At 32.4% G+C, this 17,495-nt stretch overlaps 2 protein-coding genes across 3 annotated transcripts; both read right to left on the bottom strand.

Annotated features, from left to right (window-relative positions):
• Window positions 1–1,257: 1,257 nt before the first annotated feature.
• Window positions 1,258–5,233, bottom strand: LOC101246277 (phospholipase A1 PLIP2, chloroplastic). 2 transcript variants are annotated; one of them, XM_010324160.4, is made up of 5 exons: window positions 4,201–5,233; window positions 3,106–3,636; window positions 2,784–2,843; window positions 2,196–2,612; window positions 1,258–2,080 (listed from the first exon to the last, which is right to left on the bottom strand). In XM_010324160.4, the coding sequence occupies exons 1-5, from the start codon at window positions 4,804–4,806 to the stop codon at window positions 1,502–1,504; spliced, it is 2,193 nt and encodes a 730-aa protein (XP_010322462.1). In that variant the 5' UTR covers window positions 4,807–5,233; the 3' UTR covers window positions 1,258–1,501. The 2 variants fall into 2 exon arrangements, with proteins under 2 accessions (XP_010322462.1, XP_004229404.1); XM_004229356.4 differs by having other exon boundaries at window positions 1,258–2,083.
• A 4,719-nt stretch (window positions 5,234–9,952) lies between these two features.
• Window positions 9,953–16,011, bottom strand: LOC101246562 (dnaJ protein ERDJ3B). The gene is made up of 10 exons (XM_004229357.3): window positions 15,666–16,011; window positions 15,424–15,572; window positions 15,150–15,276; window positions 13,096–13,210; window positions 12,604–12,720; window positions 12,424–12,510; window positions 11,448–11,507; window positions 11,273–11,350; window positions 10,562–10,633; window positions 9,953–10,461 (listed from the first exon to the last, which is right to left on the bottom strand). Exons 1-10 carry the CDS (start codon window positions 15,737–15,739, stop codon window positions 10,303–10,305), a joined length of 1,038 nt encoding a protein of 345 aa, XP_004229405.1. The 5' UTR covers window positions 15,740–16,011; the 3' UTR covers window positions 9,953–10,302.
• Between the last annotated feature and the right edge of the window lie 1,484 nt (window positions 16,012–17,495).

Raw genomic sequence — 17,495 nt, forward strand, 5'->3', positions numbered from 1 at the left:
AGTAAAATTGATATAATAATCTTACATGATAGATGTATTAGTATTGTGTGAACTTTTTGTTTCATCTTTAAACTATTGACAATCTTAAAAATATCCATCTACTTGACTAACTAAACTTAAATACATACCTATTTGTCATATGACATAGCAAATGGTCTTGAACTATTGTAGATAAGTGAGACTCTTAATAAAAAGCCGAGAGAACTATTGAAAACACCCTTAAACTTGATGGGAATTCAAAGGTGTTTATGTTTCAGTTAGTCAAGTGGAGAAGTGTTTTTAAGACTGTCAATAATTTAGAGATGTAACTAATAATTCACGTTAAGTTCAGAAATGTTAACAAAATTCTTAAAATGTTATAGATTAGCCTAAGAGAAGGTGGAGGACGGAAGAAATGATAGATTTTTTTTTAATTATATGTTTTTTTTTTATAAGAAATCTTAATTTCTTACACAAAAAAAATATCATTTTCTTCTGTTCAACTCGTAAGAAAATAGATCTCATTTCCCTAAAAAAAAAAGGATGGAAAATGATTTCACATAAATACTAACAATGGAAACATTATATGTTTATTTGACTCTTACTTGATATCTTTGCTCATACTTTTCCTAAAGATTGGTAATATTAGTAAGACCTTTCTGAAAATTATACTATAAATCATTCATAGGAACAATAGTACATTTGGTTTTTTTTAAAAAAAGTTATTGATGTTATCTGGATTACTTAAAAAGAGAAAATTGCCAGTTAGCTGGATTTCTTTAAAATTTCATTTCTTGTTTTATTTGTTTTAAATCAAATAAGTGATCTGTACAATCACACCTATGGTTGAGATATTCAGTTTAAATGCCAAACTTGGAATAGTGTAACTTGTTGGCAACTGTTTTAATAATTGCTTTAATGATTTAGACATTAAGACTAAGATGTGGAAAAATAAATTGCGGTCTGATATTTTCATATATTTAAAATATCATGTTTACTACACCCCTACTTAAATAATATAATTTAATACCACTCCCTTTCGACTAAACACCATTTCTTTTTAATTAATACTTTTTGACAAATTAAGATTCTTGTTCCCTAGTGATTGTTATAGTATTTAATTAATTGCACTACAATATTCAGTTCCTATTATAACATCACCAGAATTAAGAATAGCCTTTCTGCATTCCTTTTATCCCAAAACTTTGGAGCTTCAAAGACAAGCTAATGTAAATTTTGAATTCGCCTCTGAAACGCATACGAAAAGTTGAATAGATATTTGAAGAAGAGATTATATATTTATTACTACACAAAACATTGTACTACAAAAGTATACATTTTTGCATTCCATAAATGGAACTTATCAATTAACAAATGGATCCAAATTGTAAATCTATTTGCTAATAGTGGGATATATTTGGATTTCATTCCCTTTTGAGAAAACCAGGGAACAGTAGTAGTAGTCAATGAATAAAGAATCATCTACCCTGTGTAATGTGCAATGTGCAATGCTTCTGGGGATTCAACGAAAATTGAACATGCTAAAAGTCCCAACGACAAGCAATCGCGCAGGAAACAAAAGCACCACAAGCAAGTGCATGTGCTGTGATGCAACTAGTGTACTGAATCGTTTCAACGACTCTTTCCCACTTTGTAAGATGCCAGCAAAGTTTATCTGGCCATGTCCCATACTACCTGATTCGACGTACCTTCTAACAACAATACCAGCATTAACCCCACTTGGTGAAACCAATGGCCACCAAACTCTGCGCCTTTGCTTCCTCTTAGCTTTTCTGATGTTGTTCAGCTCATGACGAATTACGTTTCTAACTGATTTTAAGTATGAAGTCATGTCGTGGTCTCTTTGTACTGTTCCTCCAGAACCATAGGCAGAGCGATCACTTAGGATCTCAAGTGGATGGGGTGAGTTTAAAAACACAGACTGAGCGGCTTGAAGTTGTTTTTCTGCCTCTGTTGAATCTGATACAGGACAGTTCAGTAAATACAGACCGGAACCCGAAGGTAGTAGGTCATGGTTTGGAGAGAACTTTTCATCTGGCTGCAGGATTAAGAACTCCCCCATTGGAGCAAACAATAACTTCTGCTGGTAAAAGAAACAAAAATGAGAAACCACACAACATGAAAGACAAACACACAAGTCATTCTCTGCGTAAATGTAACAACATTCTTCTTCAGTAAAAAGTATAGGTTCCTACCTGGTTATTCAGACATTGATGATTGCGGAAGTTTGCGTTGATAGCTTTAAGAAACTCTGCTACGTGATTGGGATAATTGCAAGAGAAGGCTCGGGGTACAATGTCTCGGTGCATTGTGATTGCCTGCACATGACTTCGAGGCAAGCCAAGGCGGCGTAGGAGGCGGTCTCCTCCACACATTATTGATGGTGCACCAAAAGTTATAACAGGAAGCAAGGAAGATAGGGGAACTTCTCCCCTTATGAACAGCATGAGATTGACGAGCAATGATAAACTTCCACCAAGAGAGTGCCCAGTAAAACGGAAATTGGCACGACTACCGTGAGATTTAAGATGTGAGCGTACTTCTGGTAGCATCTGCGCGTACATGCCCTTTGCAGCTTCATAAATACCCCGGTGGACCATCACATCCAGACCCTATTAAAAAAGATACAAAGCTCTGCATTAATGCATTGCGACAAACTAGGCAGACTCAAGTTATATAGAAGCAATCAGAAAAGTACATGTGCACATAGTGGTAGTGCGACAAACACGGTTGAACTAAAAATTAGACCATAGTGTAAAAAAATTTCAAGTGCCTATTTATACCTCAAATTTAACAGGTTCAAACAGTAGATTTGCTTTCCATGATGCTAGTGACTCTGATCCCTGCAAATAATTAAAAATGAATTTCAGCAACAAGAACATGCAACAATGATGGAGACAACAAACCCACAATTCAATCTATCTCAGGTATGAATTGCCCCAATACCTTTCTTTATCAGATAAATTCATCAAAATCATGGATTACTATAACCATGGCATTAATGACAACGACGACGACACCTACCCTGTTACTAAGCTAGAAGAGGGAAAGAAAAAGAGAGAAAGGGGGAACAGGTGTGAAGATAAATTTAGCCACCACACATACCTGAATTACAAAGAATCTTGTCAAGCTCTGATCATCATCACAAACGAACCACTCACAGGGTGAAGAATGATTTGAATTTAGGTCGTCTGCAACAGCCTGCTTTACTTCCTCCTTTGCAGCAACTACTGATGTCACTGAGTCACTGGTTACCATAAAAGAAGCAACTTCCCTGTTCATTGCATCTATATTGTCATCACATCCGACGGTTGTTTCAGAGGAATCTTTATTTGGCATAGTCTTGGAGGATTTAAAAGGAAGAATGCTCATTGTATGAGAGTGCAAATAAGACGCAGCAGAGGCAGCTATATGGTAAGCTGTGGATGCACTTATCCTGTTCCCACTGGTCTTTCCATTCCCTTCTACTGGAATTGTAGTGCTTCTTTCTTCTCCCTGAGTTTGAGCGATTTCATTCTCTTTCTTCTCCTGATCTTCAGCTTCTGCCTTCTCTTTCTCAACTTTTAACGCCTGCTCTCTTTTCTCACATGAAGACGTAACAAGACGCAATCCGTGATTCCTCAATAAATTTTCTGGCTGCAGAACAAAAGGCGAAACATGAAATCCTATGACATGGCTGCCAGCTGACAATGCATCCAAGACAAACAGGAGATCAAGTTGCCATATCCTACTACAAATCGAAATGTGAACATGACAAAAACTCGTAACAATCATAGAACAATGTTAAAGCTTTTATAAGCAATAGGAAAACACAATACTAACTTGAAAACATGGTTGTCCTTTCATAGTTAGCTAGATTGTGTGATTCATGGTCTGGAGGAACTTGCAAAAAGGGATAAAACTTTGATTCCTAAAACCCAGATCAAAAGTTAATCATGCATAAAAACACCTCTAAAACCAAAGATCACGCCTTTTGAGACCTTTGTAAGCTCAGAACACTAAAATTAAACACTAAATGCAGCTACTCTTGTTACATCCATTTCACAGGCAACAGAAGCAAGTGATTAAGTCAGATCTACATATTCATTATGCCTATTATTAACCCAATCAACTATCTATCCATTTACAAGACCTAGTACTTCTAAATAATGCTCAGAGATAAAATAATGTGCAATCAACATACACAACGAAAATGTTTACCTTAATTTGGGGTATTCCATAAGCCAAACTTCCCAAATAAGACATCTGAGCATACAATCTAGCTTCAGCCAATGTCACCCTCCTAAGTAACTTTGAAAAAGATTTTCTATCAAATTTGAATTTTTCATCATCATCTACACAACACACATCACATTCTTCTTCATCCCCATCATCATGCTTGATATTCTCTTCACTATCATCTTCAATGTCATCACCACCTTCTCCATCCACCTTTTCCCCCAGATCCTCAACACCCCCATCCTTCTCCTCCCCTACCTCCTTCTCCTCCTGCAAAGACCTAATATGCAAAATCTTCAATACCCAATTCTCATTTTTCTCCTCATTCTTCTCCTCCATCAAAACAGCGTCGTCCACCGCTATAGCATCGTACCTTCCTTTACCTCCAGACCAAAAAGATCTAAGTGGGTACCTAAACGAAAAACCCCATGACTTATTCCTACAAGAAGATGTCTTTTCCACAGACATCGACGAACGTCCAACCGCCGATGTACTAAACTGGGTGGAACGTACATCTAAACCTCCGGCAATGGCTATAGGCCCCGCCATACCCTGTATCCCTCCTCCTGTCAAACAAAGACCATCCATTTCTAAAACCCCTTTTCAAATCCTACAAAGTTATTCACAAATTCTTATTCAATCAAATAAATAAAGCTACAAGAAAGAGTTCAAGAATGAAAATGGGTTGAAGTAAAGCAACAATCTTTGAAGTTTATTTTTTTGGTATAAAGAATCAAGAATTGAGAGAATTTAAAGGTGTTGGGTTTGTGAGAATTTGCAAATAAATAGGTGAACAAACTCTTCAGGTTTTGTTCTTGTTAAGAAAAAAAAAACGATATTTTTTCTCCAAAAGAATCGGCTTTTTTCCAGGAAAGTTCAATCGATTACTCCATTGTAACGACGCCGTATCTATGTGGCAACATTTTCTTTATTTATTTATTTTTTTGCGCTTTTTCGTCATTCCTACTTTTCACTCACTTCCAGCTACCCTTTTTGTTTTGTTTTCTATCTTATATTCTATGATCACTTTTTATTTTACGAGGTATTTAAATTATTATAATATTTTATATTTAATAATTTTTTTATTTTATTATCTAAAAAATTATAATTAAGAAAGATAAACTTTATTTATCCACCTCTTAAAGTTTTTAAGTATTTTATAAATAAATGTGAATAGATTAAAAATAAATAAAATAATTGCAAGGTAGTATGGAAAATTTTAGTCATTAATTTTTTGACTTAGGAAGGTAAATAACTAATAGTTTCCTCCATTTTCTATTTACTTATCAGCGTTTTTTGTTTTATATTTGAAATTAGATAAATTTATTATTATATTCTTATTTAGTTTCTGTCGAAGTTGACTTTTAATAAATGTATATAAATTAATTTATTTTGATGTACTAATTCGATCAATAAATATGAATGATTACTTTTTTTTGAGCAAATGAATACTTGGGGGCTAATAACCTTTAAAGGGTAATATAGGAAAAGTGACATTTATGAGCTATTTTATGAAATAATAAATATTAAGGAATATCTACTTTGAGTAAGAATAACATATAAATAGACAAAATATTTTTACAAAATCATTTGAAGTGTATGTTTTAAAGTAAATAAAATATTAGAGTATTTCATCATTTTTATAGGAGCATGGACAGCTAAATTGTTTTCAACTTGAGTTTACAAGAAATGCGGATTATACTAAATTTAAACAAGTATAAATGGATAACATAGTTGAATTAATGATTGAGTGTAATAAATAATGAATTTAACCAATGATTCAATCTCCATTGTGTTAATTTATTTGATCAGATTAAAAATAATAAGCCTACTATTCTAAATTCGAAATGAAATTTCAATCAAAAAATTATTATAAGATATAAATCGCATGTCCAGCTAAATCGAATCGAGAATTAATAAAATCATATAACATAAGTAAATAAGTAATATGACATGTTAAATTGGTAAGACAACCAATCAAATGTCGGTAATTATTAAAATGACATGATTCAACTAATTAAGCACATACTTCTCATATTAATTTTTGTGATATATTTGATGACTTAAGTAAATTAATCGTATTTATTTTTTTTATCAAATTTTTTTAAAATAAATAAATAAAATTTCACAATCGAACTCCTGACAATTTTTAATTTAAAGTGCGTTAACTTTTAGTAAAAAAAAGTAATAAATATATAAACATAAAATTAAACTATGTTCAGAAAAGATCGAAAAACAAATAAATAGATTGACCATTATATTAACATTTAGTTTATAGTTTATAATGTTCTTAATCTTAAGTAGTTAGAATATGATTTAAAATGAAAAAAAATTGAAGTATTTCTTTCACGTCACGACTTATTCAAAATTATTATAATTAATAATATGAGGATTATAATAATAGGGTTTAATAATATAGTTCATGCAAATTGCCAAGTTTCAATCCAAAATTAGACACATGTTACCACCGCGTCTTACCTGGTTGGGAAAAATTAAAATAATAAAGAAAACCAACAATGAATGGATATACTTTTATTTACTCTATTCTATTATTAGAATTTTATTTATTTCGCTCGATATTTGATAATCATATTAAGTTTAATAAATTTAAACTTACGTTGAAATATTTCATAGTAGAAAACAGAACACTTCTTCGTAGAGATATTTCGTATCCAAGGAGACTCAAATTTGATACGGAACGATTGAAAACTCACTAATTTATCATATTATTTATTAAAGTATTACTATATGGTATTTTTTATTCTCTACATGGAATTGGATTATGGATATACATGGGTCCCATTTTGAAACAGCTCATAAAAGGACTTTGTGATATACACTTGCATGATTGCCACGTCAGCTTTTGTAATAGAACTATTCAAAATTATATTGGAGTGACGTGTCTCAATCTTGCTTCTTCTTCTTTGTCTTTATTAACATTACGTGCCTTTTTTCACTTTCTTTTTTCCTCTAATACAAACAAAAATTCATTTTTGTGTACAAAACGTGTAAAAAACGTTCTCAATAAAATCAACACCAAAAACATTACTATTCTTTTTCTTATCAAGACAACTCTAGTAAATATTTTCTACAATATGCTTTAAAATAGTATAGTAAAATCTATATAAATTAATATAGATGGAATTATAAAATTTTATTATTATAAAGAAATATTATTCAATTGATAAATTAATATTTATTAATTTAAAAAATATTTTGAGATTTAATAAAAGTTAATTTTGATTATATTAAAATCATTGTATTTTATTAATTTACATAAAATATAACGAATACGTCAAAACTATTGTATCTTATTAATTTTATATATCATATTTATTAAATTCTCAATATCGTGCAAACAAAAAAACATGGATGAAAGGTGCGTTTTTTGATGGATGAAAGGTGTGTTTTTTGATAAATATATTGGTTGGATTTACCATAAAATACATGGTAGACAAGTTGTGCTCATGGTAAATAATTGTCCAGCCCATAATAGGAATATTGAAATACTCCAAAATGTTGAATTGTTTCTCTTGCCACCCAATATTACATAAAAAAAAATTAATTTTGTGATGCTAGGATATTAAGAGTTTTCAAGATGTACTATCGTAATAGATTTTATCATGAATATTAGAAGGCTATAAAGTGGGACAAACTGATCTAGAAAAGATTTTGGATGTTATCAATTTCGCAATCTCTACTTGAACAACAAATGTTTGGTAAGAGACAATAACAAATTATTTTCGATACTGTAAAATTCGTTTGGAAAATGCAATTTCAAAGAATTTGAATGAACCCACTCATAAAAACGTTATTCATGAACCTGAGGTCATGATTAATGATCTCAACTACCACAATAAAGTGGATGTCAATAACCTATTGGACTATCCGAGTGAAAGTGATACATATTCACATGTCCAATTTTATGGTGCAGTTCAAAAAGACAAAATTGAAAATTTTGAATGCAATAAGAAAAGTTATAGGTAATATTCGACTAGATTTCAGTTACAGAATACAATAAAATCATATTCCACTAAATTATCTTAGATGTATTTGTACTTTTGAATAATTACTAATTTATAATATTAATGGGACCATATATTTATATAGGGGTCTTCTGAAAATATATTATCTTATTGTCTACTTGAAATTCGTAATTTTTTTCACTGGCCCAAGCTAAGACCGGAGAAAAATATTATTTTAGAGAGAGTATTAATTTATCATATATTAATTTATAGAAGTTTTACTGTATAATTTATTTAGATGTTTGAATTTAGATTTGTATTTATTTAATATTTTCATATTAAAAAATTTATATTTAATCTAACATAAAATGACAATCTCTTATAAAACAATGGTGCGTATTGTAACTCGGGCAAATGAATTAAGGGCGACAAAAGAGTTTCGAAATAAAGAAAAAGTAACGCAAGCTATAACTATTGACTTAGTGACGACACTAATTTCAAAATCCTCAATTTTTATTATTTACATAAAAGTCCTATTCCCCTCCCCCTCCCCCGCCCCATCTCTCCTCTCCACCCTTCTGCCGTTGTCATCATAACTGTCATCATCACCACTTCCTCCTCTACCACAATCATCAATTCTTCCTCCATTGCCACCACTCTCTTATTCTTCCTCTTTTACCATTATGGTTGTCACCTCCTTATTCTTTACCTCTGCCTCCACAATAACCATCATCTCCACCTTCATTGCTCTACTCTATTACTTGCTATAACAATCATTATAGTTCCTGCAACAATTTTAGCAGTTGCTGAGCAAACTTCAACAGTTACTACAATAACTTTGCTGAGCAATTTTTAGAAGAAAAAACTTCAAAAAGTTGCTAGAATAACTTCAATAGTTATTGTGACAACCTCAACTATTGCTTGATTTTGTAAACGAAACAATAACTTCTAACTTTAAAAAGTTTAAAATTAAATCAAATTAGTTTGTGAAAAAGAACCAACAAGAAAAAAAGATAAAATGTGATAAAACATAATAAATAATAACGAGAACGATCGCAACAACAAAGAAAAACAAGTAAATAGAAGAAGAGAAAAAGAAATGAAGAAAGAAGAAGAATCTGGAAAGAAGGAAGAAGAGGAAAAACTAAATTTCGAAAGAAATTTTAATTTTTGAAACTTAAGATGAGAGGAAAACTTTTCAAAACATTTTGAAATTACAGATTAATTTATTTTAAATATTTTTAATTGTTTAGAAGTTCTAAATATTACATTTTGGACTCTAGTTATCTTAATCACCAATTTAAAAAGTTTGACTTGACCAATTTTTTTTGGTCAACAATTTTAATTTCAATATTTTTTTGTCACCTATCCCTCAATTTACTCGTGTAACTCACAAGCAAATATTATATCAAATGGATGATTGAAGTTATGAAACGTGTATTATCATATCAAAATGATATTTTAAAACGACAACTCTTTTAAAATAATTCAAAAAAAAAAATGTCAACGATGTTGATATCAGACAATCTAGTATGTCCAATGTATCTCATAAATACAAGTGTATGCGTGCGACGACTTACAAGTGATTTGGTGATAGTTGAGGTGGTTTTTGAATAATAATAACAATACAAGTGTATTGTATGTGTGCTATTTTGATGCAAGAATTCACCTAATTAGAAACAAGTATGTGTAACTTGATCTTGTATTTATGTGATTTCAGGTAGATAGAGGTTGATATTGTATGCGCGCATAAATGCGGCGACTACAAGTTTGAAACCAACATTTCCATATGCCATTATAGAGTAAACCATCTTAAAATAGAGCAGCAGACAATAGGCTACTCAGTCATCCAAATATATGTGAATCACTGGGCTAGTAATATACATATTTCCATCTACTCTATGAATCATTGTTCAATACATGTAAATGGGTTCTATTCTATAATCCAAATGAGAACCTCCACCCAAAAATTGAGAAAAAAGGAAATATGAATTTGGTACAAGGGCCTTGAAAAAAAACAACGCAGACGCCTGGAAGATTATACCAAGTCTGACGTACAACGCACCTTCAAAGCAGATGTCCAGAATTCATTACTTGGGACCAAATGATATACTGTATCCTAACCAAGAACCTCCTTGATCTGTTTCTTTTGGTCCTCCGTCAATGACGTGGGGAAAAGAACCTCAAATTTAACATATAAATCACCCTTCTTGTTACTGTAATGTAGCGGCATCCCTTCACCTTTAAACTTCCTCACTTCTTTAGGTTTAGTGATTCCCTAGTGAAGAATATAAATAATGATTTCAGTACACAGTTATACAGCCAAACATACACAAGTGTACTTGGTTAGCATGCCAGAAATGTACAGAAAAATATACCTTTGAACTAATGTCCACCAGATGATCATCGAGATGTTTGATGGTCTTCTCGAAACCAACCAGAGCTTGCACCTGGATTGAAGTACAAGCATTATATCAACAAAGGAGTTAGCTTTCTAAGATCCACAGGAATGAAGCTTTCTATCCATATCCGTTGGTTGTTACTGATTAACCACGTCAACTTCACGAAAAAAGGTTCTGTAATCTCCAAACAGAAATCCAGGAGTTACAGTGAAACAAAGATTGACTATCCTGATAGTGATCTCGACCCAAATAAAGGTAAAGACAATAGTTTGCGTCTCAGTGACACCACTTATAATGCACCAAAGGTCTCATGCATAAGTGAAGTTTTAGGTGGGAATCAGATGGGATTATTTGTTGAGGTAACAAGGTCTGCAACCGTAGCTGAAGCTAGGTTACAGCTGACTCATCAACCAAGCATCCTAGAGTAACTACTGTCTGCTACAGCACCATGTGTTGGTTGGCCATTACTATATGGATAGCATATGCATGCTCAGTAAATGATGAGGCAGACAAGGGCAGAGAACAAGAGGTGAGGGGGAGATAAGGGGAACTATCTCTACTAGCACTATATCAGGTGTCATTTAAGAACCTTCATCTTTTGGTAAATTAAAATGTTCAATTCTATGCCATATGAATAAAAGGGCTAACTACAAGACACTATTGTAAGTAAGAGAATGTCAAGATTACCAGAGTTATAGTAACGGTGGTGCGAAGGTCGTTTACTTCTCTTGTGAATTGGTCATGAGGAGCTGTGCGGATGCGGAACTGTTCCAAGGTATTGAAAGGAACCAATATAAGTCACAGTCAAGACATACATCATAATGAAACAAGTCCATTTTTTTCGGCATGGAAAAAATCTAACCTTCAGGTCTCCAGGTTCACCATCTATCTTAGGCTCACCATCCTCATAAAAGACCACTTCCTGTAAAAATGATGCTCTATTATTTCAGGGCTCCAGCATATTCCAAAACTTATCGAGAAACACACAACACAAAAAAGGCAGGTTCCAGTTGTTCAGACACCAAATTCAGCAAGACATGGCATGAAGAAATTGAATTTCTAGGGGAAAACATATTGCCACTCAACTTTATGTCTATTATTCACGCAAATATATTAGTACATCTAAAAGGGAGAAACCAATTAGAAGATTAAACATGAGATGACTTTGCTCACAGTTTTAAACAAGAAAAGTTCGATAGATCTAAGGAAATTCTAAAATGTTTCCTTTATTTCAGAAAAAAGGAAATAAAACTACAGGGTATTAACCTCCTTTAGAGCACGTCAAAGACAAGATATACATTTTAAATGCTAAAACTGTAAATTACATTCATATCAAAGTGCCCCACATGCCTGGGGAGCTTTCAAACGAACCACCATCAGATTGTTTCTGAGTGAACTTAGGTGCACCTCTTATCAGTATCTAGCAAAGGCTACTACTTGTAAGAGCAAAAAGTACATGGCTTTCGCCGTTTAGGCAGGCAGCTCTAAGTGGCCAGATGTGGACATCGAACACAAAATTATTTTGCTAGTCAAATGAAGTTCCTGAGGGCTATTTTGCTCGGACTCTTCAAAAATGCCAACGGGTGCATGCAGGATTCTCCAAAAGAAAAGTGTTTTTGGGAATTCCGACATGGGTATGGCAAAGAAAGTGAAGATTTGCGCAACTTAGTCTGAGGGTATTAGCGACAAAAAGGGTGCAAGGAAGTAAGTATATCATCATAAATACAGGCTTATTTCAGTGTCTATGACAGAAAGGGATCAGCGCAAACAGATAAAGGGTGTAATAGCTTAACAAACAGCATCAAGCATCCAAGTCAAGAATGTAGAAGAAATCTCACCTGGCCATCTTGCATTCCTTTCTCAATATCCACAGTAATATGGTACCCTTCCCTTTCAAACTTCACGTTGGGGCATTTGTCACAGACCTAAACAGAACAATTCCAGAGTTCAAAGGTAAATCGAGACGCTGCACCAAATTGTTTGAAATTGACATCTAGAACTTCGGAGAGAACATATACCTGTTCAGTCATCTGCTGAAACATTCCTGGACCAATTTGTCGATGATAAACCTCATTTCGGCAATTGCACTTCCTCTTACCAGGGGCCGGCTTTAAAATGTTTTTCTCCCTCCAAACCTATATTTTTCACCAATCATACAAGAAACTTTTCTTGATTAGTACAAAAATGTAGAAGAATTATGAAAACTGGTATCACCAAAAAACAAAAAATTAGGCTTAGGGTAGCCCAAGAGTTCAAACATGGTGACTCAAGTAATGCAAGAATGCCTCACTCTAGGATATAATATTATGACCTAAACTATTTTTCAACTTCCTATATCTCTACTTTAAGTCATTCCTGTGTTGTTTGATGGAAAAAGAAGACATGTGAAAGCATATGATAGCTTTCAACTATCTAGATAGTCATACCCCTGCGTGTGGTAAAGGGGCGATGATGTCAATTTGACAAGGAATATTTAGAAGAGATGAGCATGTTAGTTAACAGGATTTCACCTTCAAGGAGCCCCCCATGTATAAGTCTTCCAATGTAGCATCCAAATCAACAATTACATCATCACCTTTCACAATCTTCTCTTCCTCCTCCTCCATTGAGCCCCCGCCGAAAAACCTTCAGTGGTTATTCATTTTGTCAGTTAGTAAGATAGCACATGCTACACATTTGATCATCATAAATTAACGAATTGACAACTTCAAGAGAAACCAGACAATCAACAACATATCCAGTGGAATAGTGGAATCCCATAAAGGAGGGTAGAGTGTAGGCAAATCTTACCTCTACCTCGTGGTCGTAGAGAGGCTGAGAAACCAGACAAACTAAGCAGAATTATTCCTTTCAAAAAAGATACTTGAAAATCATGGTACATGTGTGTGCAATGTTTACTTCTCTCACAAGTTGCAAGAGAAGGCAACAAAAACAACTAAATGAACAGAGAAGGCGGGGAGTGTCATCGCCTAGTAGAAATAGATGAATGTAAGAGTTATTGTAAACCAATGTTTACAATAACTTGGCAAAGATTGACGGGAACATGTCCGACAAACATACATGAATGGAGTGTAACTTAGTACCTCAACAATACAAATTAAAAAAATTTAACAAACAAAAAGTAGCTAGGCAGAAATTATTACTTGGAAACCACCAGTGTTCAGTAAAGCGAGCACTTCATCGCTTAAAGCGTGAAGCGATAAAGCGGGGCCTTATCGCTTTTTTCCGCTTCACACATTACTTCCATAAAGGAAGTATGTCTATGGAACTTTTTGCTAGGGCGAGACTCTAGCAAAACGCCTCGAGACTCAAGCGTGGGGCTTAGTTCTGTAAAATATCTGCACTAAGCAAGCTCAACGCTCGGGGCTCACCTAACAAATCTTTCACAACTCATGTGTTAAATTATTTAGTTAACATAGTTAACCCTCATAATCCTAGAATAGATGAATGATACTTAATAGTTATTTAATCTATAGAAATAAGATCGGAAGTAACTCAAATAACAAATTGTAATATTGCATCTTTCCTATCTGGTAAGACTGTGAGGGTGATTATATATTACGTAACATTTCTTTTAGAAATACATAGCGAAATTTTACTTTTTCACTTATCATTGGTTTCATGTTTTTGTCATGTCTCAAAATTATCATATTTTATTTAGCTATTTAAATGTAATTTTATTATTATTTATGATGGGGTGATGTTTTTATTATCACATACTTTAATTGATAATTTTCTTTTAGGAGGGTTAATTGTATAGTATGATAATAATATACTTCTAGAAATAACGATTCATTTATTATTAGAATGTTAAGATATTAGATTACTTATACTTGTATAATCATGTTAGAAGTTTTGTTTTCTATGAGTTTCCTTAATCATATTTGTAATTATTTGCTAACATATAAGGAATGTTAATACATCTAAACATCATTGCAGTACTTTAAAAATATAAAAGTAAAACAAACAAACCACTGACACCCTATTGCAGGAAAAAGGGTCAATCATTATATATCAAATATAAACATACAATGGACAAAGTCTTTTGATAGAATAATGTAAGGGAGATAAATTCAACAGCAGCTATAAATCTGTAGATGACAATGAAACCAACTATAAACCGTACATGATTAAACTGTAAGGGCAATCAGAGACAGCTTAAGCTTATGCTTGTAATCAGAATTATATAAGCGGTCCATGTGCCTACTGATTGACCTTTGCCATAATTAATTCAAGATCAGTTTGTTGAACATCATCATTAAGTTGAAAGGTCCCTAACTTAATCCTACTTCAATCCAGTGGCATTACACAAAAGAGAAAAGAACACAGCTAGAAGTTGCAAAATTAAGATTAACAAAACGCTGAACACTAGACATTGCAATAAGATGCACCTAACCACTCTATCAATCAGATATAATTATAGGGGTCTATTTTTTCGGGTTCATTTCATTCCAAAAAGAATATGCAACCATTGAATAACTATAATTCGTAGGTGAGCAAACAAAAACAATGTCACAAAATAATACAATTGAGGATAAAGTGAAACTATAGAAACTCAACATACTGGCTAAATATGTCTTGCATGTTCATTCCACCTCCTCTGCCTCCGCTAGCAGCATGTTGTTTAAGACCCTCTTCCCCATATCGATCATATATATTTCTCTTTTCACTGTCCGAAATCACTTCATAAGCTGAAAATATCCCAAAAAATGAGAGTCAATCACACAATTAGCAATCTAAGCACCAAACTAGTTGCAGATATCTAGATCTATTCAGCATCCTATACTGGTAAGCATATGCATTAGATAATTAATCATATAAAACTAAACACAACATACCATTACTGATTTCAGCAAATTTCTTATTAGCCTCTTCATTTCCCTGATTCTTATCAGGGTGATACTTCAACGCAAGCTTCCTATAAGCTCGTTTGATCTGCTCATCGGAAGCACCTTTTGGAATTTGCAAAATATCATAGTAACTCTTCCTGCACACATCAAACACACATTGTCACAAAAAAGAAAAAAAAAACACAAAACACAACGGAGAAAAAGGAGATGAACTCGTATAAAAAACTCACGCAGCAATGGCAATTGACAAAGTGTAGGATAAACAACACAACAAGATGAGCAACTTTGATCTTCTATGCGCCATAAGCACACAGATCTAAGGAATCAAAAACTATTCCTCACAACAAATTGAAATTCGATTGAATCGATAGCTTCGTTTTTTCTTTAACTAGATCTACTAGAACAATCTAGAATTTATGAATATGAAATTTGTGTTAATTTCACGGCAAAAGCTTAAAGAATATTAAACCGCGGAACAGGGCGGACGTTTGAATATTGAACAAAACGACTGACTTCACACTGCTGAGACGTGTTCATGCCAAAAGCGACCAATAGGAGAGGACTACAACATATTTTAGCCAATAGTATAGCTCCACGTATATAAATTCAGCTTTACTGACACTAATAATAATTTCTTTTCTTATTTTTTATGTACAGAACTTTTTCAGATGTCTGGGCTGGACAATACAATTTGGGCTAGTAGGATAACTCGACATTGGGCTAGATACATGCTCTATGTAACGGGGAACTATCGCAAATAGCCATTATATAATTTGTGGATTTGTACAATATGCAAGTTTGCATAATTTTTGGATATATTCGTATAATTTAGTTATTTTTATATAAATTTAAAATAATAAATTTATACAATTACAAACATCAAAAGTGTGAATTTTTATACAAATTATACTATACAAATTCTGAATTATACAAAAGTTATATAAATTATATTATACAAATTTTGAATTATACAAAATATATATAAATTATACTATACAAACGTGTGAATTTTAAACAAAACAAAAAAACTAAGCCGTGTAATTATAGCTAAAAGTAGGTCATGAATTATAATAGAAGCAAACTATAGCTAAGTTATCTAATTAAATCGTATATATTTATTTATACACATAATTTCCCCTCAATTTTTGAAGTGGTAAATTAAGTTTTGATGTATTAATACTACTATATTTATCAAAATAAAATAGTGATATTATGTAATCAATGTATGAGTTATAGATACATATTTAGAAAGAAGAAAAAGATGTGTGTATCTTTAGTATTAGATACATGGTATTAAATATGTATTGGATATCTTCATCAAAAATTTTAATTCATCCAATGTATTTCTGCATAGATATATACTTTTTATATAAAAAAAAAATACAAGTATTTACGGTGTGATTGGTATGAAGGAAAATGTTTTTCATAGAAAATAAGTAGATTTTTGACTGATTTTCTCATGTTTAGTTAGTGAGTAGAAATTTTCTTCGAAAAAGATTTGTGTTTGGTTTTTAAATAAAAAATATTTTTGAGATATATCTGTTATTTTTAATAGAGTAGAAAATAATTTTTAAAATTGAAAATATTTTTTTAAAAAAAAAAAAATTTTTGGGGGGGTGAGTGGGGGTGGGGGATAAGGGTAAAAATGAAATTTTGAAGTAGAGAATTTTTTTTTAACAACAAACTTAAAAATAAAAAATAAAAATTGGGGGGGGGGGTGGTTTGGTAGGGATGGGCAGGTGGGGGTTGGGTTGGGGCTGGGGGTCGAAAGAGAATTTTGGAAAGTGTTTTCAGAGAAGTCATTTTTCTTAAACTTGAGAAAAATGAGTTGATTTGAAAAATATTTTTCAATACATTTAACCCAACCATACATAAGAAAATTAAAAAACATTTTCCCCAAAATGTTTTTCTCCATACTAAACACACTTAGGTTTGAATATTTAAGATTTATGTGAATTAGTTTAAGAATTTGTAATTACATACCTTTTGAAAGAAAAAAGTATTTGTTGGCTTGGATTAGTTTGGTTTTGTCGTTCGTGCATATTATATGTGTTTATATT

Source organism: Solanum lycopersicum, chromosome 1, assembly GCF_036512215.1.
Source record: "Solanum lycopersicum chromosome 1, SLM_r2.1".
NCBI lineage: Eukaryota > Viridiplantae > Streptophyta > Magnoliopsida > Solanales > Solanaceae > Solanum > Solanum lycopersicum.